We start from the raw sequence: 17,773 nt of genomic DNA on the forward strand, positions 1-17,773 counted from the left end.
ATAAAGGAGATTTTTCTGTCGCACTCGACGTGGTACTGAGCTGGAGACTTTCCAAGAAATTTAATTTCTAGAGCGCCACCTTTAACTAGCCAAGACAATTCCACCTAAGCACCCAGCATCCTGGGAGAAAACTTTATCTTTTCTGGAAATGCTCGTCACTGGGTGTCGTCCTTGAAAATACAAATTTGAAACTATTTTTTCCAACGAGACAGACTAAATCCAGGATGTAGATTTTCCAATTAGACTCTTTTTAAACATCTGCTGGTAGGCTGCATTTAACATTAGTTATTTGAGCAAAGCACAATTTGATTAGACTGTCTGAAACCAAGCCAAAGTCTGCAAAATAATAGCTCAATTAAATCCTGTTTTGCTTTCATTTGTCTTAGATTTTCCTGAGTGTGATATGTTGCAAATAATCAAGTAAACCAATTCCTTTCAAAATGAGAGATTTAGGTGTATTTTCCATCCTCCCTCCAAGTATATTTAATAATCTATTCCATCTTTGCTATGCTTCATTGAACTTAATCTTGACACCAAATACATTTCTGTATTTTGCCTTTAGTCTCCTTTAATTTTCCATACTTACGAATTAAAGTTTTATACCATTAATATCATACCTTAAACAGATTAGCAAATGTACCAAGGCAAACCTGGGGCGTTAGGACAGCCTAACCACACTGCAGGAACTCTGAGCTTCACTCCATAACTGGCAAGGTTCATTTCATTGACCCAGTGGACAATGCAGGCAGGACTGACACAGAATTCTTTTAATGCTGTGTTTCTGCGCCTAGAAAGTCCCTGCAGCTTTATGAATCAGAGCCCAGTCCGCAGCCTCTCCAACCAAGCAGTATCAATTTCCCTTTCTTTTTGGCTCAAGTATTTTACTCACTCACCTATCTATCCATCCATCCATCCAACAACCACTCATTCAAAAACTCATTCAGGAGAGAAAATCTCTACAGATTGCCTACTTTGTGCCAGGCATGGTACAAAATGCCACAGCTTCAATATTTCAGATTAGGCACTTGTTCCTGGCTGCTAATTAGAATTAATTAATATAAAATCTAGGGAGGAGAAAAACAACAGACCGACCAGGATGGAATTTCTATAATAGTGCAACCTCACTTTTGCCCAACGTGACAAATTTACGGAGATAATGCCCCACCACAGCAATGGTAATAACAGCAGCTAACTTTCTATTAAGTACTTGTCATGTGCCTTTCCCAGCTGCTACCATGCATTAACTCAGCTCATCTTTGTGACAAAACCACAGCCCAGGGGTCATGATCACTCCATTTTACAGATGAGAAGCCTGGTGTCTCCCCATCAAATCTGGTTACATACAAGTCGACTACCGGCCTAAGGATAGGCCCCTTTTATTTAACACTCTATTTACATAATGATCGGAAGTGAATTAAAATAGAATTTGGAGATTAATAGGTACTCATTTCCCCGTTAAAAACAGGTTTTATACAATTATGAGAAGAGCTAACTTTTCTGAGAATCAACTGCATCGCAAGCACTGTGTAAGCACTTTTCATGCATTAATCACTCAGTGTTACCAGCCACACTCTCTAGATTAGAAAACGGAAACACAGAGAGTTTACGCTACCCTTCCAAGGTCACCCAGGAGATGGGGAAGTACCAGCACTTAAACCTGGCAGCCCGTGCTATTCATCCCAATCTCATGCTGAAAATATTCCACCACATGGATCTCCAAAACTCTCAGCCACCTCTGCTGGGTTTGTGTGTGGCCCAGTGTGGATGATTCTACAGCTCTAAAGGAGAAATCACACCGGAGAGCAAATCGTGAGGTGATCCAGTTTCAGGATACGAATGCAATTTGCTCAGTCTTGCATACAACACAAAACTCGTGTTTAATCTTAGGTGATATTCCCATAGTATCACAGGATCCTCCAGGCTTTGCAGAAAAAAGAAATCACAAGAATTTCTCCACCCTGATATGTGTTGAGCACAGACTCTCTTAGGCAAGTCTTCATCATGCCTGGCAAATAGAAGCCACACATGCTACCCCTCTCAATTCCAGTGCCCATGGCAGACATGACCAATCAATGCTAGTACTCCTATGAGCCTAACCTGGATCCAAAATCCTGCAAATAGCACTCCAGGCAGAACTACTTTGCATCTAGGTCAAACCTGGCCATTACAATGAAACCCTCTTTGCTTTGTGTAATTCTATGTTTGGACTCTTAATTCAGTTTCTAGAATAAATAACAATTCCTTTATGCTATCAAATAAAGAACAAACCAGACATAATTTCACTGATGCCTTATTAAAAGCAGTTTCATTAGGTCTGATGAAGCAGCTCTTGTGCATGTGGGCAAGCAAGCGCCTGGCCTGCGGGTTCTCTAGCCGGGGCTGGGAGGAGACCAGGAGGCACCTGCTGGGCAGCAGCAGCGGATACCAATGTTCCCGAAATAGGCACAGATGGGACCATGGGGCAGAGAACTTAGAAATGGGCAAACCCTTTACATCACGTGGCTTTCGGTTTCCTTCTGAAAAACAGAGCTATTCTCTCGGAATTAAACTCAAACACAGTTTAATCACCAAAGGTGTTCTTTCTAAACAGCAGGTAACAGAGCAGGCGATATCTGCAATTCTGAATTCATGGGACTCAAAAACATCATCAAGTGCACCGTGCTCATATCCACCTTACAAAGGGAGTTATGATTCTGAATTCCTGACTCTCCACTCTCTCCTGCAACCTTCTTCTGAGGGCATCTAATGTAATGCAAAGTTTGTATACGAAGGAACTAGTAGGAAGGCAGTAGAACTGAGACATAGCATGGTATGTAAGAGCGGACCACTGAAAGTTCTGAATAGCAAGGTACATGGGCTTTCAGGAAAGGCTGAGGCACCAGTAGGTAGGATGTGACACAGAATGAAGAACAGAAGACGCTTTGGTAAGGGAGGCAACAGAGGACTGGAAAAAGTCTTTGCAAAGATCCAGGCATGTGGTACTGGGCAGGGATCCATCTAGAAGGCAGCAGTAGGGGAGACACAGATAGAGGAATGGACAGAAGATACCAATGGAAGGAAAAATGACAGGTCTGATGACAACACGGTGAGGAAGAGGGAAATGAATCAGCCAATGATGACTCAAATGTCTCTGACTAATAAGGCATGGGGATAGAAGTGATCTATCTGTTGGATTAGAGATACTGAAATTGATGTGATGGAGAGCTACGAGACAGCCACAGGTAGGCAGTGAAGAGGAGTACAAACAGGTGTGGGATTCCAAGTGCAGAGAGGCACCAGACCAAGCAAAGAGGACACAGGCATGCTCCAGGAGAAGACCAATGGAACTGAACTGGACAGTGTGAACTTGCACTCCAGAAGGGAATGGCATGGAGGCCGGAAGGCTTTGACTTCAAAGTTGAAAAGGTGGCAAATTCCAAAAAAAGACATGTGAGCCCAAGCAACCAATGGTGCTAGGAGGTCAGGCAGGTTCAGGTATGGGTAGAGAGATGGCCACTGAATTTAGTGGCAATAAAATTCAAGAAAATGATGAGGAGAAGAGCCAGGTTGGGGGAGGTTAAAGAAAATAAGTGGCTGGTTGAGGGGGAAAAAAAAAAAAAAGTTGAAGCAGCAGGCAGAATATTCTGGTTCCAAAAGCTTGGCAGCAAAAGGTGCTAGAAGAGAATAGCTGGGGAGGATGGATCATCTGAAGTTTGTGAACTACCCGTTTAAAATCCACATTCACCGTGAACACCGATAAACGCTGGGCTCTGTCTGCTTGAATGCTTACCAAAGCTCCTCAATGGGATGTAACGCAAAAGGACAAGGGCTGGCACTCTTTGCCCAATTGTGTCCTGGCAGCTTTGAATTCTACTACTTAAGTAGTTAAAAATCTGTTCTTTTGATGAAGGGGGGTTGAGTTATGAATAGAAGGCAGCAACCCTAGACCCTTCAGAAATGACAAGTATTCAGACTCCGTAATTTACTGGGCAATAATTTCAAACTCAAACAATCCCAGCAGCAAGGCGGCTGAAGTCCACCCAAAGTTCAAAATGGGATATGTTCTCTTTAAAATTTTGAGAGCGACTAAATATGACAACCATCTGATGTATGAAAATTATTCACAACCAAAAACAGACAGTCTGGAAATAGCCGGGATGACTTCATTTAGACAGAATTACCCAAATCTGTTTCTAATATACACAGTACACATAATAAATTTTTACAATATGACAAGGAAAACAAACTTAATAAAAGTTCCCGATCTTTTGTTACACAAGCATGCTATATCCATGCTATGTTTATAATAGTTTGCTCATGATATCACAGCTCAGTAACAAAGGCCCAAGCAATACAAAAACAGTTACTAGGCATGACATCAGCTCACAACTACCGTAATTACATCGATACACAAATTTCCCAAACTGTACATTTTCCAAACTGCTTCTCAATTTCAACGGCTGCCTTTAGACAATTACTTGCAGAATTGTCTGCGGGCTTTGAGTAATACCCGTCTTTCTTCTCTTTCCCAAGCGTCATTTCCCTTTAGAAAGTGCATCTTTCAATTACAAGCACCGTTTTTCATATATGCCTGTAAACATATGTCCCCATCAGGAGACGGTGTGACAGCCTGGCTATGGCAAGCATCAGGCATTGGCAGCTCTGATTCTGTTCCTTCCGGAGTGTAAGGGGTAAGAGCATAGATTAATTTTTAGTTTTTGTTGACACATAGTAATTACACCTATTTATGGGGTACAGTGTGTTATTTTGATACACGTCTACGATGCATCATGACGAGGTCAGGGTAACCGACATACCCTTGAACCAGACTACGTGAGCTGTAAAATCCCAGCCCTGCTATGTTATCAACCGTATGGCCTCCACATACGCCACCTTGCTCATCTGTAAAATGGGAACAACGATAGAACTTCGCCCCCATAGGGCTGTTGTATAGTAGTTGGTTCTTAGAAAGTGCTATGTAGGTGTTTCCTATTTGGTATTATTACAGTTATTTTTCTGGGACTTGGTTTCCTGTTTGAAAACCTTGCTTGAATTAACCTGACCTACAGTGGGGATTAGGCAGTTTTCCTAACATTAGGGCAAAGGCTGCATTCCATTCCCATTACCTTGATATGGTGAGGTTCAATGAACAACATTTTTAAATGAATGAATGCATATGAGCAAGAATGAATGAATCAAACCCATAGGTTCTCTAATACCCCATAGTTACAGACGTGAAAAATATTTTCTTGCAGAAATTGAGTTTCAGCCTATTTCTCTAATGACTTGCTTTCATGTTCCTGCAGCTAATGTTGATAAATACCTCCAACCCAATTGAAATAATAAGCCTAGAGAAAAGAGATACCACCTTATGACTTCAGAAGTGCATTTCTCTAAGGACCCAACTTTTCAAGCCCATCCCCTATGCAAGAGCTCTGTCTCACTGTGTTACAAGGTCAGCTGGCTTTCCTGACCAGGCAAGGTGCCAGGGGAGAGCGACTAGCCCCATTGTCACTTCTGGTCCATGGTGTTGCACCAAATGCTGTTATTCTGGGCTTCAGGAAATTTTCTAACCACTGGACAGGGTCCAGTGCTGCGTGCTAATGAGTTTCAGATTGGAGGACTTCACTGTGCATGTGTCAGAAAAGTGCCAGAGTTTACAGGGAGGTGGGGGCAGGGAAGAAAAGTCGCACAGAAAGGAAGAAAAAACAGTAGTTTAAAAATGCTGGCTACTCAAATTGACAGGGAACGTGACCTCTGCACTTCATCAGAAATTCTTGCAGACTTACAAAATAGAGGAGTTTGCTTTTATCGCACACTGTGAGGCTCATATGGAAAAATGGAAAACACTACATCACTTGACCTCAGCGTGCCCCCTTCCAACCACAGCCGAATATTGTGTACAAAAATTCTAAATCAACTTAAGATGTTCCAAAAGAAGAAAAAAAACTTTAATTTTCCTGCATTAGACTTGATGTTGACTATTTTGGTTCTTAAGACGTTGCTTAGAAGGTTTACGCAGGAAAAAGGCTCCTAATTCCAGGATTGGTATTTCATCCCTTGGAGAAGAACAACAATGGTAGGCTCATCATGACCCACACTCCCTGGGCACAGGCAGACAACAGGCAAGCCTTGCTCTTCTCGGTGTGAAAGTCACCCCCAAGACTAAAGGAGGATTATTTGCTGATACTAACAGAACGGTCAAGCCAGTGTTAAACAACTTACGGAAACTCCTGCCCTCTTCACTTGGGCATGCAAGGCTATAAGAAGGTGGGGCAATCTGCCCCTTGGTGGCAGCCAGTTGGCTGGAGAGCAAGACTTCTCATCAGGCCTAGCAAAGAAGATCCCCACGCTTATGAGAGTGGAACCCCCAGAACTTTGAGTAATGAGATAACATTTCCAATTTTTTTTTTTTTTTTTTTTTTTTTTTTGCCATTCTGAGTATTGGGGGCTTTAAAAATCCAATCTTTCACATCCTGGAACTGTCATCAACATTTTTTCAGACGATGTCAATAAAATTGATTGCCTGCAGTTCGGAATTCTGCCTCTGCACATGGAAACAATATAATTTATTTTAAAGCATGTTCGATGCGGGGTGGGGGTGGGAGCAGGAGGAGCAGGAGAACCTGAGGAAGCCTCCACTACATTTGGGGTGGGGGTGGCAGAGAACAGACCAGAAGCACTGGCAATGGTCTGCACATGACTGGGGCAGGAGGCCCCGCCAGACAAACCCTCCCCCTGCCTGCTGTGCTGAGAGGTCTTCCTGTCAGCTATGAGTGATGTTTCTGGAGCATTAATACATTCATTAAATTCTAACTCCCTCTCCTTACACTATTCCCTCCTTTGGTGCAGGGGCAGCATGACAGCTTTGCTGCAGTCCTATGCGAGAGGCCCCCAGACGACACAGGACACGGTCGCTGGGACATCGCATGCCAAAGAGGGAGCTGTTGCTTTTATAAGTTTCGTCTGGGTATTCAGGAGCACGGATGGTGGTCCCATGTTGACGCGACACCTACAACCCGGCTGCGTATCAGAGAACCCGTGGACGATGGTGACAGCCACCCAGCACCCTACGTACCTAAACCAAGTCCCTAACCTGCACCGCTAGAGCACACGGCTCACATCGGTGTGTTTTCCCCTCCACCCCCCCGAAGCACAAGTGGACGACCAGCAAGGGTCCGACACTGTTCCTCCTAATTACCTTTTTTTTTTTTTTTCACTCTTGATCCTGTGGCTCTCATAATTAGTTACCTGGGGCTGCAATCCAATTTGAAGTGATGACAAGAAAGTGATCCATGAAAAAGTAATAAGTTAAATCCAATTTCAGCCTTCCTCTAATTAAATGCACATGGAACTAATGACTCCAACCCTAGCATTTCAGTGATAATGGTAATTAGCGAGGTGGGAGTCACTCTCTTTTTCAACACTGGAGGTGTAAACCACAAGGTAAAATGGTAGGAGCACTCTTAATTACACGTGTCATTTTGTCAGCAATTTACACATTTTTGACCAGTCAAGTATGTTTTTTTTCCCCTGTCCCTCTCCACCTCCTAGCCCCAACAATGACTGTAACATCCTATTCCATGTTCCAACACATAGAAGCTCGTAAGAGCACTTCCGACTGGGGAATAAGAGATAACTTTTCCTTCGTGTTGTTCACACCTCTCCGCCACGACTAGGATAACTATGCAGATCTGAGTCCTCTTGATTGAAATCCAGATATTTACCGAGGAACTGTTTCAGCTGAATTTGCACTAATAATAAGGGATACACAGTAATTTGCTTATTTATGGACAATATGACATGCAGTAGGTGCTATGTAAATGCACCCCAGGGAGGCAATCATGCACTTCTCAGAGGCATATTGGATACCTGTGCTAGGAGACCTGACTTCCCATCCCAGCATACTCACTGCCTGTGTGCTTGATGCAAAGTCATCTAATCTTTCCTTTAAAAAAAAATTTATGGATTTATTTATTTATTTGAAACAGAGTTACAGAGAGAGAGGGAGGGGCAGAGAGAGAGAGGGGACTGGGGACAGATTGAGATCTTCCATCTGTTGGTTCACTCCCCAAATGGCTGCAATGGCTAGGGCTGGGCCAGGCCAAAGCCAGGAGCTAGGAGCTTCTTCTGGGTCTCCCATGTAGGTGCAGGGGCCTAAGCACTGGACCATCCTCCACTGCTCTCCCAGGTGCATTAGCAGGGAGCTGGATTGGAAGTGCACCAACAGAGACTCAACTGGCACCCGTAAGGGATGCCGGAACTGCAGGTGGTGGCTTAACATGCTATGCCACAACACCAGTCCCTACTTAACCTTTCTAAAGGTCGATTTTCCTAATGCATAAAATGGTTTAAGGATGGTACCTAGACCAGAGAGTTGCTATAGGGCTGGCCTACAGTAAGTGCCCAACTAAACATTATGTATCACACTAGGCCATGTGGAGACATGGTTATGACTACATAGGAATATTAACATTACATGTGCATTTCTGCTCAGATGCATACAAATAAGGTGGCCATACTGAGATACCTTTGAGAATGAGAATTATTAGTAAACACAGTCAATAGGCATGGACCAGGACTGTCTGGGGCAGACTGGGACACAGGAACATCCCATATGTTTATCCAGCCGAAGCAGAGAAAGCAGCAATAACTTAACTCACGATATTACAACTCACATCAGAATCCTGAAGACAAGGACAAGACATTACCTTTAGAAAAAAGAAACCTTAAAGCAGGAGTAGAAACCTGGGCCCTAAGGTGGACCTCTTGAGGGTCACAAAAGCCCTAACACTAAATGCAGAATCTTGTATGTGTGTGTGTGCATTTTTCCGGGGGGCTGGGGGTGTACTGTTCCCACGGCACTTACTAATGGCATGTGTAATCTCAAAGACTTAATAACCACTTTTAAAGCATTGTTTCTGTTTTACGGTTCTGTATCAAGACTCCCTTTTTAGGGATTCAGGATTCTCCAAAGTCTTATGACAAAGATGATATCTTTAAAAGTACCCAATCTCCACACTTCCTAACAACTGAAAATGCCAGGGATGCCAGCTCTGGACAATGTTAACTCTAGATGTTAAAAAAAAAAAAAAAAAAAAAAAAAAAACTGCTTCCTACTCTTGATTTATCCACCTTACTAATTCAGTACATGGTAATATTTTTAAGGGTCAGTATTTCAAAACCATTCCATTTCACTATCTACAATATAAAACCATAGTTTCCTTTAAAGGTTTCTTCTTACCAATTTATTCCTTAGTGAATAACGTGGAAATGATACGAGGTACTAAGATTATACGTGGCATTAATGCAATGCAAAAATGCTGCCTAAAGCACGTTTTATATAACTGCAAATAAAAATGCTAAAAACACCTGCTGAATCTTGTATTTTAACCTCCTCCACTTAACGCAGGAGTCCTTGTTATAATCCCTGGCGTCCGAGTGGACTGAAAGGCTGGTCTTCCTGTGGCTCCCACTATGGTTCCTCCCAGTGAAACAGTCTCCTGAGCCAGGGACTTGCACGTGACATAACCTTGGAAGGCAGGGGACAGGCAGGAGGGAAAAGGATCAGATGACTGGCTTCAAGTTCAAATTCTTTACAGACGGCCTGAAACTGCGGTCAGCTTTCCACCGTACGCACCACACAAGGTTTACTTTCTTTCCTAACTTTCATGCTGCCAGAATACACATGTACTTTTCCTTTCTTAGGAGAAAATGTGTCATTTGATTTCCTTCCAGTTTATGTACTTGTGCCAGCAACGAAAATACTTAAAGAACCAAAACGTATTACTCCCCAGAAACGACGGTCAAAGTTCCAAAATTTGATCAATAAAATTGCTCATCTACTCACAAATTAATCTTCAGCCAGTAAAGTTACACATTTTCGAGGTTATGAGCGCACCTGCACCGTTAAGCATTTATTTCACTTGTTTAAGCAATCTTCAGAAGTATATAAATATTTATAAAAGAGAGCCTACTATTTTTACTCACCTATAATTTTTTTTTTGCAGGAAAACCTTGTTAATTCTTTTACGACTCATAGGCCTTCTGAAGGCAAGGTCTGTATCCTCAACAATTTTGTATCCTATGGGTACCAGCACCATGCCCAGCACGTGGTGGTTGTTCTGGAAGGGCTCACCAAGCCGCATTTAATTAATTCAGATCATTCTGATGCTGAATTGACAATGGGGCCAATTTTCAATTTTCATTTGTATCATTCATAAAAAATTTGCAAAGCAAATTAATAGACTAAAAAGGCGATGTGGGTTCCGAAGCAGAATCTTTGTCAAGAACTTCAGAAGCCGTATCTACACCCTATCAATGCCTTCATTAATAAACCGTCACAGCAGCCAAGAATGCGACCGGCTCAGATTTGGTTCCGTATGTGTATCTGCACAGAGCGCCACTTCTCTCTCATTTATTCTTGTCTCCCTGAAATTAGTCCAAAGCGGGGATGTTTGACTACAGTTTATGATCTCTATCGAGTAACCACTTATAGCCTCCTCTAACTTTCCATTTTCTTTTGTTTGTATCATCAGCCTGTGAAACTGGAGAGCACTGCCAAGCACAAAGCAGGGAAGTGTGAGATATGCTTAAAATATGAGTCACAGTATATTTGAGGATTTGGGTCTCTTTCTCCTCCCCCCCACCCCCCCCCCCAGCTATCAGCAGATCAAATCCTTCTTCCCTGTCAAGCTTCCCTCTATGCAGAAGATCTGAAATTTCGCTAAAATAGGCCTCTCGGTGTAGTTATAAAGGGTACAAAGATCAGACATGAACACTGTTAAGATTGGCTGTAGGAGTTCCCTTTCATTTCAGAGCCACTCTGGCTGAGATGCCCCAGCGAGGACAGGGCATGGCAAGACACATTTAAATGTGAAGGTTATTCCTTTGATAGATGTGTTTTTAGGAGGAGATCACGCATTGTGGGGCCTGGGTTACTCATTTCTCCATTTTGTTTGTGGAACACTGGCCAAGCTAATAAAGCTTGCTGAATTTGCATGTGCCTGCGAGGCAGCTGAGGGGGACGCTCAGCAATATTTATGAGACACACAACACACACACACACAACACACACACACAACCAACCTTAGTCTGGTCAACCAACCCTTTTCTGCGCCAGCCAACTTTTAAAGCTAGTCTATATTCTCTGCTTGTCAACTGGCCTGGCTTGGGTAGTAGGCAAGACTCAAGACACCTTCTGTAGCAAAACCAGCCTCTGAGACTCTCCCTTCTTCCTCTGATTTCTGCAGACCAAAGAGCTCAACAGGAGGTCTTAGGTTGGCTTGGACGCTGTTCTTGCCAACAGAGACGAAGCCCTTTCTGTGTCACTCTCTTCAGAGTGGTGGCTAAAGTCCCTGTACAGGCAAGAAGAGAAAGAGCCCTCACAAGGAAACCCCCTGAAACTTTACTTCTTAAATTTAGCCCTCAAGGAACATCGTTCATCTTGGAAAAGAAGTCACCTAAAAATGCCATATGTTTTAAAAAAGCAAGTACCAGGGAAAATAAGTCTAGTATAAAAAAAAATCACAAATGATATTCAATACCAAAGAGCAATGTGATCAGACAGATTGTGTATGTGTGTATTTTTTTTTTATTACCTCTAACCAAAGCTTTACTATGTAGAAGACTTTCCCCTCAGTAATATATTGTCTTCTACCCAATGCACTTGAGGTCTGATAAATTCAAGAGGACTCACCGTATTTTTAAGGCTGTGAGAGCCCCAAGAGGGAGGCAAAAAGAATGGACAGTCATTTGAATCACTGAGTGACAGGCTGGGCCAGCTCCCTGTATACATTAATAAATTAGAATTTTAATTGTGTCTCTGACTGCAGGAGATGCCCCAGTACTTTAATATGTACCAACAATTGGCTATGTTATGGAATCTGCAATGTGGCCTGCGCTGCTGACCCCTGAAACACAATTCCCAGTCTGACTACGGAAACTGTTCGGTTTGATCCTTTCAACTTATTTGAATCCTGACAAATAAGCTCACAGCTGAAAGGTCAACACAGTCATATTTCACCCTCCAGAGCTGTTCTTAAGACATCTGCACAACAAAGCGCTTCTGATAGCACCTGACATGGGCCCTCCGTGGCACTGTACCTCATTAAAAACGTCCCCCACATTCACACACATGAAAAGGCATACAGACTGGTGATGGTTTACCAAATTACTGTTTTCAGAAGGGTTAGTCAACAATCAGCACTGGCATTCAAGTTCTCCAACAAAGTGTCCGCAAAGTGCCGGACTTCCTCTGGGGAGCAAGAGCTTCCCAGGTAGATACAGAACCAGAACTTTCTGCCCAAGGTCAGCTTGATCTTTGCAGGATAGTTTGGGAACTGGTATTGGTTCACCCTGACCTGTAAAAACTCAACACAAACTAGAATTTAGGTTGATTCTGTGATACAATTAATCAGCAACGAGTTACACCCATCACCTACTGCTAACAGACCCCAAAATGTCCTTAGAAGCTCATCTTTCGCTGCCATGTCGGGGATGCTCACTCTCAGCTTTGACAGTAATTTGGCCACCTAGAACCTGCAACTGCTGACCTTGAAGGTGAGCACGAAGATCCCGAGTCAAGTTTTCCTGCAATTTCTATTACAGTTTTCTACTCAAATCAGAAATCCAAATTAGAATTTTATGAACTCACTCCTTCTTCTACTCCATTAACTGCTTGCCCTCAATGTGCCAGCAATGAGAAGTGCCCAAGACAATCTTTTTGGTATCTTTACACAAAAACTGCTCACCATCTTTTATTAATGATTCAGAAACATCCCCAGAACATTCAATCAAGAACAGGCTGTATATCCTGCTCATTACTAGGCATAATATTAAAAACACCACGCTGTCTGCAGGCCCAGTATCACTTCCTGACTACTGACGCTGTGGGCTGCTAAATAAGCCTGTACTGTGGGGGACTGTCCTGAGCTTTGGCAGCATCTCTGGCCTCTACCCACCAGATGTTAGCAGTACCCTTGTCCCTCTAGCCATGACACACGAACATGCCTCCAGACATTGTTCATTTTCCCCTAGCGGGTGGGCAACAGCACCTCCTGTCGGGAAACAAGCGCTGCACAAAAGTAAGGCATGAGAGGAGTATGCCTTTATCCCATTTCTAGATGCATCCAAAAGGTACTTCAAAAAGTTGGGGGGGGGGGGTGGAATTAAAAGTTTATTTTGTGCAGCACCGGCACACCGGGTTCTAGTCCCGGTTAGGGCGCCAGATTCCATCCCGGTTGCCCCTCTTCCAGGCCAGCTCTCTGCTATGGCCCGGGAAGGCAGTGGAGGATGGCCCAGGTGCTTGGGCCCTGCACCTGCATGGGAGACCAGGAGAAGCACCTGGCTCCTGGCTTCGGATCGGTGAGATGTGCCGGACGCAGCGGCATTGGAGGGTGAACCAATGGCAAAGGAAGACCTTTCTCTCTGTCTCTCTCTCACTATCCACTCTGCCTCTCAAAAAAAAAAAAAAAAAAAAGTTTATTTTGGTGCAAAAAAACTTCAAACCAATGCATAGCTTTTCCAGAACATGCATTTTTCCATGAATTTTTTCAAGACTCCTTATATGCATGGATCTCAAAATTTTTTATACCCAAATAAATGTATCTTTTTTAAAAAAAATGGTTGATTTGAGAAGCAGAGTGATAAATGGACAAAGGAGACAGAGAGCTCCCATGTGCTGGTTCAGTCTCCAAATGCCCACGACTGTCAGGGCTGGGCCACGCCAAGGCCAGGAGTTGGGAACTCAATCCAGGTCTCCTATGCAGGAGGAATAGATGCAACTACTTGAGCCATCACTACTACCTCCCACGGTCTGCACTCGCAGGTGGCTAGAGTCGAGAGCTAGAGCCGAGACTTGAACCCAGGCACTCCAATATGGGATGCAGGCATTTTAGCTAGAATCTTAATTTCTAGGCTTACATGTCCATCTCAAACTGATGTTTTAATTCCGTTTCTGTGAACCTTTGAAGTGCCTTCATGCTTGAGTACTCTGACCTCTCCCCTTCCTTGGAAGTACCTACTAAGCAATCCAAATCAGAGCCGCCTCATCCACCCCATCACACACTCATCACAACTTCTTACTCCCAACAGCAAGCCTTTTGGTCAAATGGACATTTTCCCCAAAAAAAAGTCCAACTGGTAATAAATGAAAAAATGCATCTCTTCCACAAGATCTTCTTACATGACTTGCAATTCTCAGCACAATCCGCTTTGGAATTGCTTATCAGCCATCTCAAAGGATATAAGGTCAATTTGTTTTTAAGAAAAGAATTATCACCTGAAGAGCTGGTTGTTTGTCATTCCTCTTGGGAGATTTTAATCCACTAACTTGCTGCTGCTGTTGCTGCTGTAGGAGGAGCTGTCTTGCCACCTGAAGAGCCTTGGAGGAAAACGGGAGAAAACAACCGCATTACTACATGGGTTTGGGGCCCTGCTCACAGAAAGGACTCCAGGAAATGCACTTGAAGGCGGGGTCCTGACAGTCCTATTTCCAGGCAAAATGAAACAGCAGCACACAAAACAGCCCACCAGTCTAAGAACGCTTTCCAGAATTTGCTTATGTGTCTCTTGCTTTGACCACTGTCATCCAAAGTTTCTTAGCATACCAATCCATTTCATAAGATACCTCTCTACCCCTAAAATCTTCCATAAAACTTGAACGTCTGAATGACTGGGGCTTTGAGGAAGGGTTGCAAAGACATAAGCTAAGCAGATAATAAATGGCCCATTTCCAAGGCCTCTTCACCTTCCCCCAAATTTTCTTAGGGGAAGGTAGGAAATCAAGTCATCCACACGGATCTAAATGAAGGGGAATTCTGGGTCGGGGTTTCGTACGTAGCAAAGCAGCTTCCTCGCTGCGATCTACTGAAAGTCAGCCCTCCACACAAGGGTTTGTAAAGAAAAACAAAAACAAAAACAAAAACAAAACAAAAAATAAACGAAGGGGAAGAGATAGGAGGTGACCACAGCAAACACATGGCACTGTGGAAAGGGCTATCAGGAAGGATCAGCAAATCAGCACGTATCTAAGGATGACCTTGAATTATGAAGAGAAAAACTCAGTAAATCTGACTTCCAACCATCTTCATGGATGCATTATGCACATGTGAACAAACTGGGTGTTTCTAACGCAAACACACTTTTACGTTTATAATATGGGATGATTTCTTATTTAAAGGTAGAAATGAGGGAGGTAGTTATGAATTGGGAATAAAGCAAACTAAAACAGGAGAGTCTCCCAAAGTGCTGGACGTATATGACTGATCAATTTATTCTAAAAGGCTGAGAAAAAGAACTGTCATTAATAAACACTCATGAGGATATTCACTGTCAAGAAATTAATAACAGGGGCTTGGCACAGCAGGTTAAAGTTGCTGCTTGTAACACCAGCATCCCACACTGGAGTGCCAATTTGAGTCCCACTTGCTCCTCCCTGTTAATGCACCTGGGAAGCCAGTGAATGATTGTTCAAGTACTTGGGTGCCTGCTGCCCATATGGGAGACCCAGATGGGGTTCCAGGCTCCTGGCATCAGCCTGGTACAGCCCCATCAGTTGTGGCTATCTGGGGAGTGAATCAGGGGATGGAAGACTTTCTCTCTGTGTGTCTTCTCCTGTCACTCTGCCTTTCAAATAAATAAATAAATAATGTAAGTCTTCTTTTTTTATTTTTCCAAAAATTAAGAGCTGTTTGATGATGTGACCAGCCCTCTGGATGGTACAAGACAATCTTTTCCCAGGCCACCTCAGAGCACCATAGGAAAGACAGCAACAGAAGAATAACCATAAGCAGCTCTATGCCCATATGTCAGCTTGAAGAAAATACAGAAGATGGACCCTCATCTATGTTACTCTCATAAAGTTACGGGTTACTTTTCTTGAGGGGAGAATGTTATGATAGCTAGGTAGACATTAGTCTGTGTTACAGGAGCCAAAGAAAATGTGACCTTTTGTATGGTTGAATGAGACAATAAATGTGGAAGCAAACCAGCATTTTCATATCAAAAGTCCTGGCATTGTATGCTAACCTAGTTGGGTGGGTCCCAGCCCTCTCCCTGGGGTCAGCTTGGCAGAACCTTATCTGCCATGCACCAAGGGGGCTGTGATGAAGTTCTGGAAGGAATTTTAGGAATTCCACACCCAGGAAACCATCTATATGGAGAGATATCCCAGACAGGGGAGAGGGATGAAAAACGAAGGGCCCATACCCAGATCCACAGAAACTCCAGCCCAAATGCAAGACTGGGCTCCCAGATGGTCTCTGAGATGCCCACCTGGTTTATCAGGTGTATTTCTTTTCATCGAACTTGAGTATTTAAAAGGAAAAAAAGTAAGAATAGGAGTAATGACTAGGTATACCTTCCCTACAGAGAACAGTAGGAGGAGCCACAGAAAAAGAGTTTGCAGACAGTGTGCCAGAGGATCACAGGAGAAACTAGATTTACTTAGCCATCACTGCTCCCTCCCAAGGTCTGCACTAGCTGGCGTCAGGAGCAGAGATGAAAATGAACCCAGGTACTCTGACATGGGATGCAGGTATCTCAATCACTAGGCTAAATCCAAGTTCCAAGTTAGTCTCTTGAGTCAATGAAGCTGAGAACCAAGAAGGCACATATGGAAGCGATGGCAAGAATGTTCATTAAATAATATTCTTAAGAGTTTAGAGACAATATAAGATTCCTTGGAGATCACATCGATAGTAATTTCTACATGGTGACTATTTGTGCCTCACAGGCACAGTCTACATAGATGTTGTCACTACATCCAGAGGACCTGGTGATACTGTCCAAGGAAGCGAGCATCAAATGCTTAGGATGGCAGTGGTGTGCTCCCCAAAGATGAAGAGAGTTTTCATTAATGGAAGAAGACAGATACCAGAAGCTACAGTGGTACAGGTGGAGTAGCCGAAAGGGAAGATGGCCTGGAGGGGAGTGGGAGGGGGGAGTCCTTTGCCTTGAATTTCTGAGAAAGGGAAAACCAAGTCAGGAGGTGGCCTGGTGTTCATGAGCTGCTGCCTAGCAATGTTGGCCCTGTAAGAGTAGCACTTCCAGAAGGAGAAGCTCACTAGCCAGGTTCATAACCACACTACGGTTAACGGAGAATATGTTTAAGACTCCTTGTAAGGGTGAGTAGTGGCTCTGTGTCTAAGAGGTGCAAAGGAAGGCAGAGAAACGGAGGCGCAGCGAAGTGGGTAACAAAGACAAGATCTTGGGGGAGTGGAAGCACCTGTGCCGTCTCCCTCTGGTTGGCCGGCACCCCGTCTGTCCCTGGGAGGCCTTCTGCCCACTGCACTCCCCACCACCAGAGTTTCAGATGTGATGCACACGCTAGCTCGTCTGGGAAGGCAGAGACAGAGTCGAGAAAGCCTCCCTAGAAGAGCTAGGAAAAAAAGAGGCCGTCTGAGAGGGGCATCTGGAAGCCAAGATGCCTGGGAGAGTTGCCGGAGACTCCAGCCGGCTGTCTCCGTGGTGGAGCACCATCACTGGACGCCGGGTTTCCTGGTCTCCCTGACGACGCTCAGTACATGCGTAGGAGGAACAGTGGGCAGAGCGAAGATTTCATTTATATCATCTAAGAAAAATAGTCCCTTTGCAAGGTGCCTGCAGGAGCACAAGCCTCTCCTCCTACTACGTATGTTCCCTTAGCTGCTTCACATGGAGGATGCACGGAGTTTTAGTGTAGGAAAAGGAACTGTTATGCATTTTAAGTGCTGCCACCAGAGTTCCTGGGGTACCAGACTGATCAGCACAGAAGGATCTGGCTGCTGGCTGGGAAGGCAGACGGAGGAACTGC

At 43.9% G+C, this 17,773-nt stretch overlaps 1 protein-coding gene across 6 annotated transcripts in view; it reads right to left on the bottom strand.

Annotated features, from left to right (window-relative positions):
* The window catches only part of FOXP1 (forkhead box P1), a 625,834-nt gene that overhangs the window by 141,433 nt on the left and 466,628 nt on the right, over positions 1-17,773 (bottom strand). For 4 of the 6 annotated variants that reach the window (XM_062201264.1, XM_062201263.1, XM_062201262.1 and 1 more), the window contains one exon: positions 14,261-14,362. The exons of the other annotated variants lie outside the window; for them this stretch is intronic. In XM_062201264.1, the coding sequence (XP_062057248.1) occupies positions 14,261-14,362 (102 nt within the window). The remainder of the gene's footprint in view (positions 1-14,260; positions 14,363-17,773) is intronic. 6 annotated transcript variants of the gene reach the window in all.

The sequence above is a fragment of the Lepus europaeus genome, chromosome 9, assembly GCF_033115175.1.
Source record: "Lepus europaeus isolate LE1 chromosome 9, mLepTim1.pri, whole genome shotgun sequence".
Taxonomy (NCBI): domain Eukaryota; kingdom Metazoa; phylum Chordata; class Mammalia; order Lagomorpha; family Leporidae; genus Lepus; species Lepus europaeus.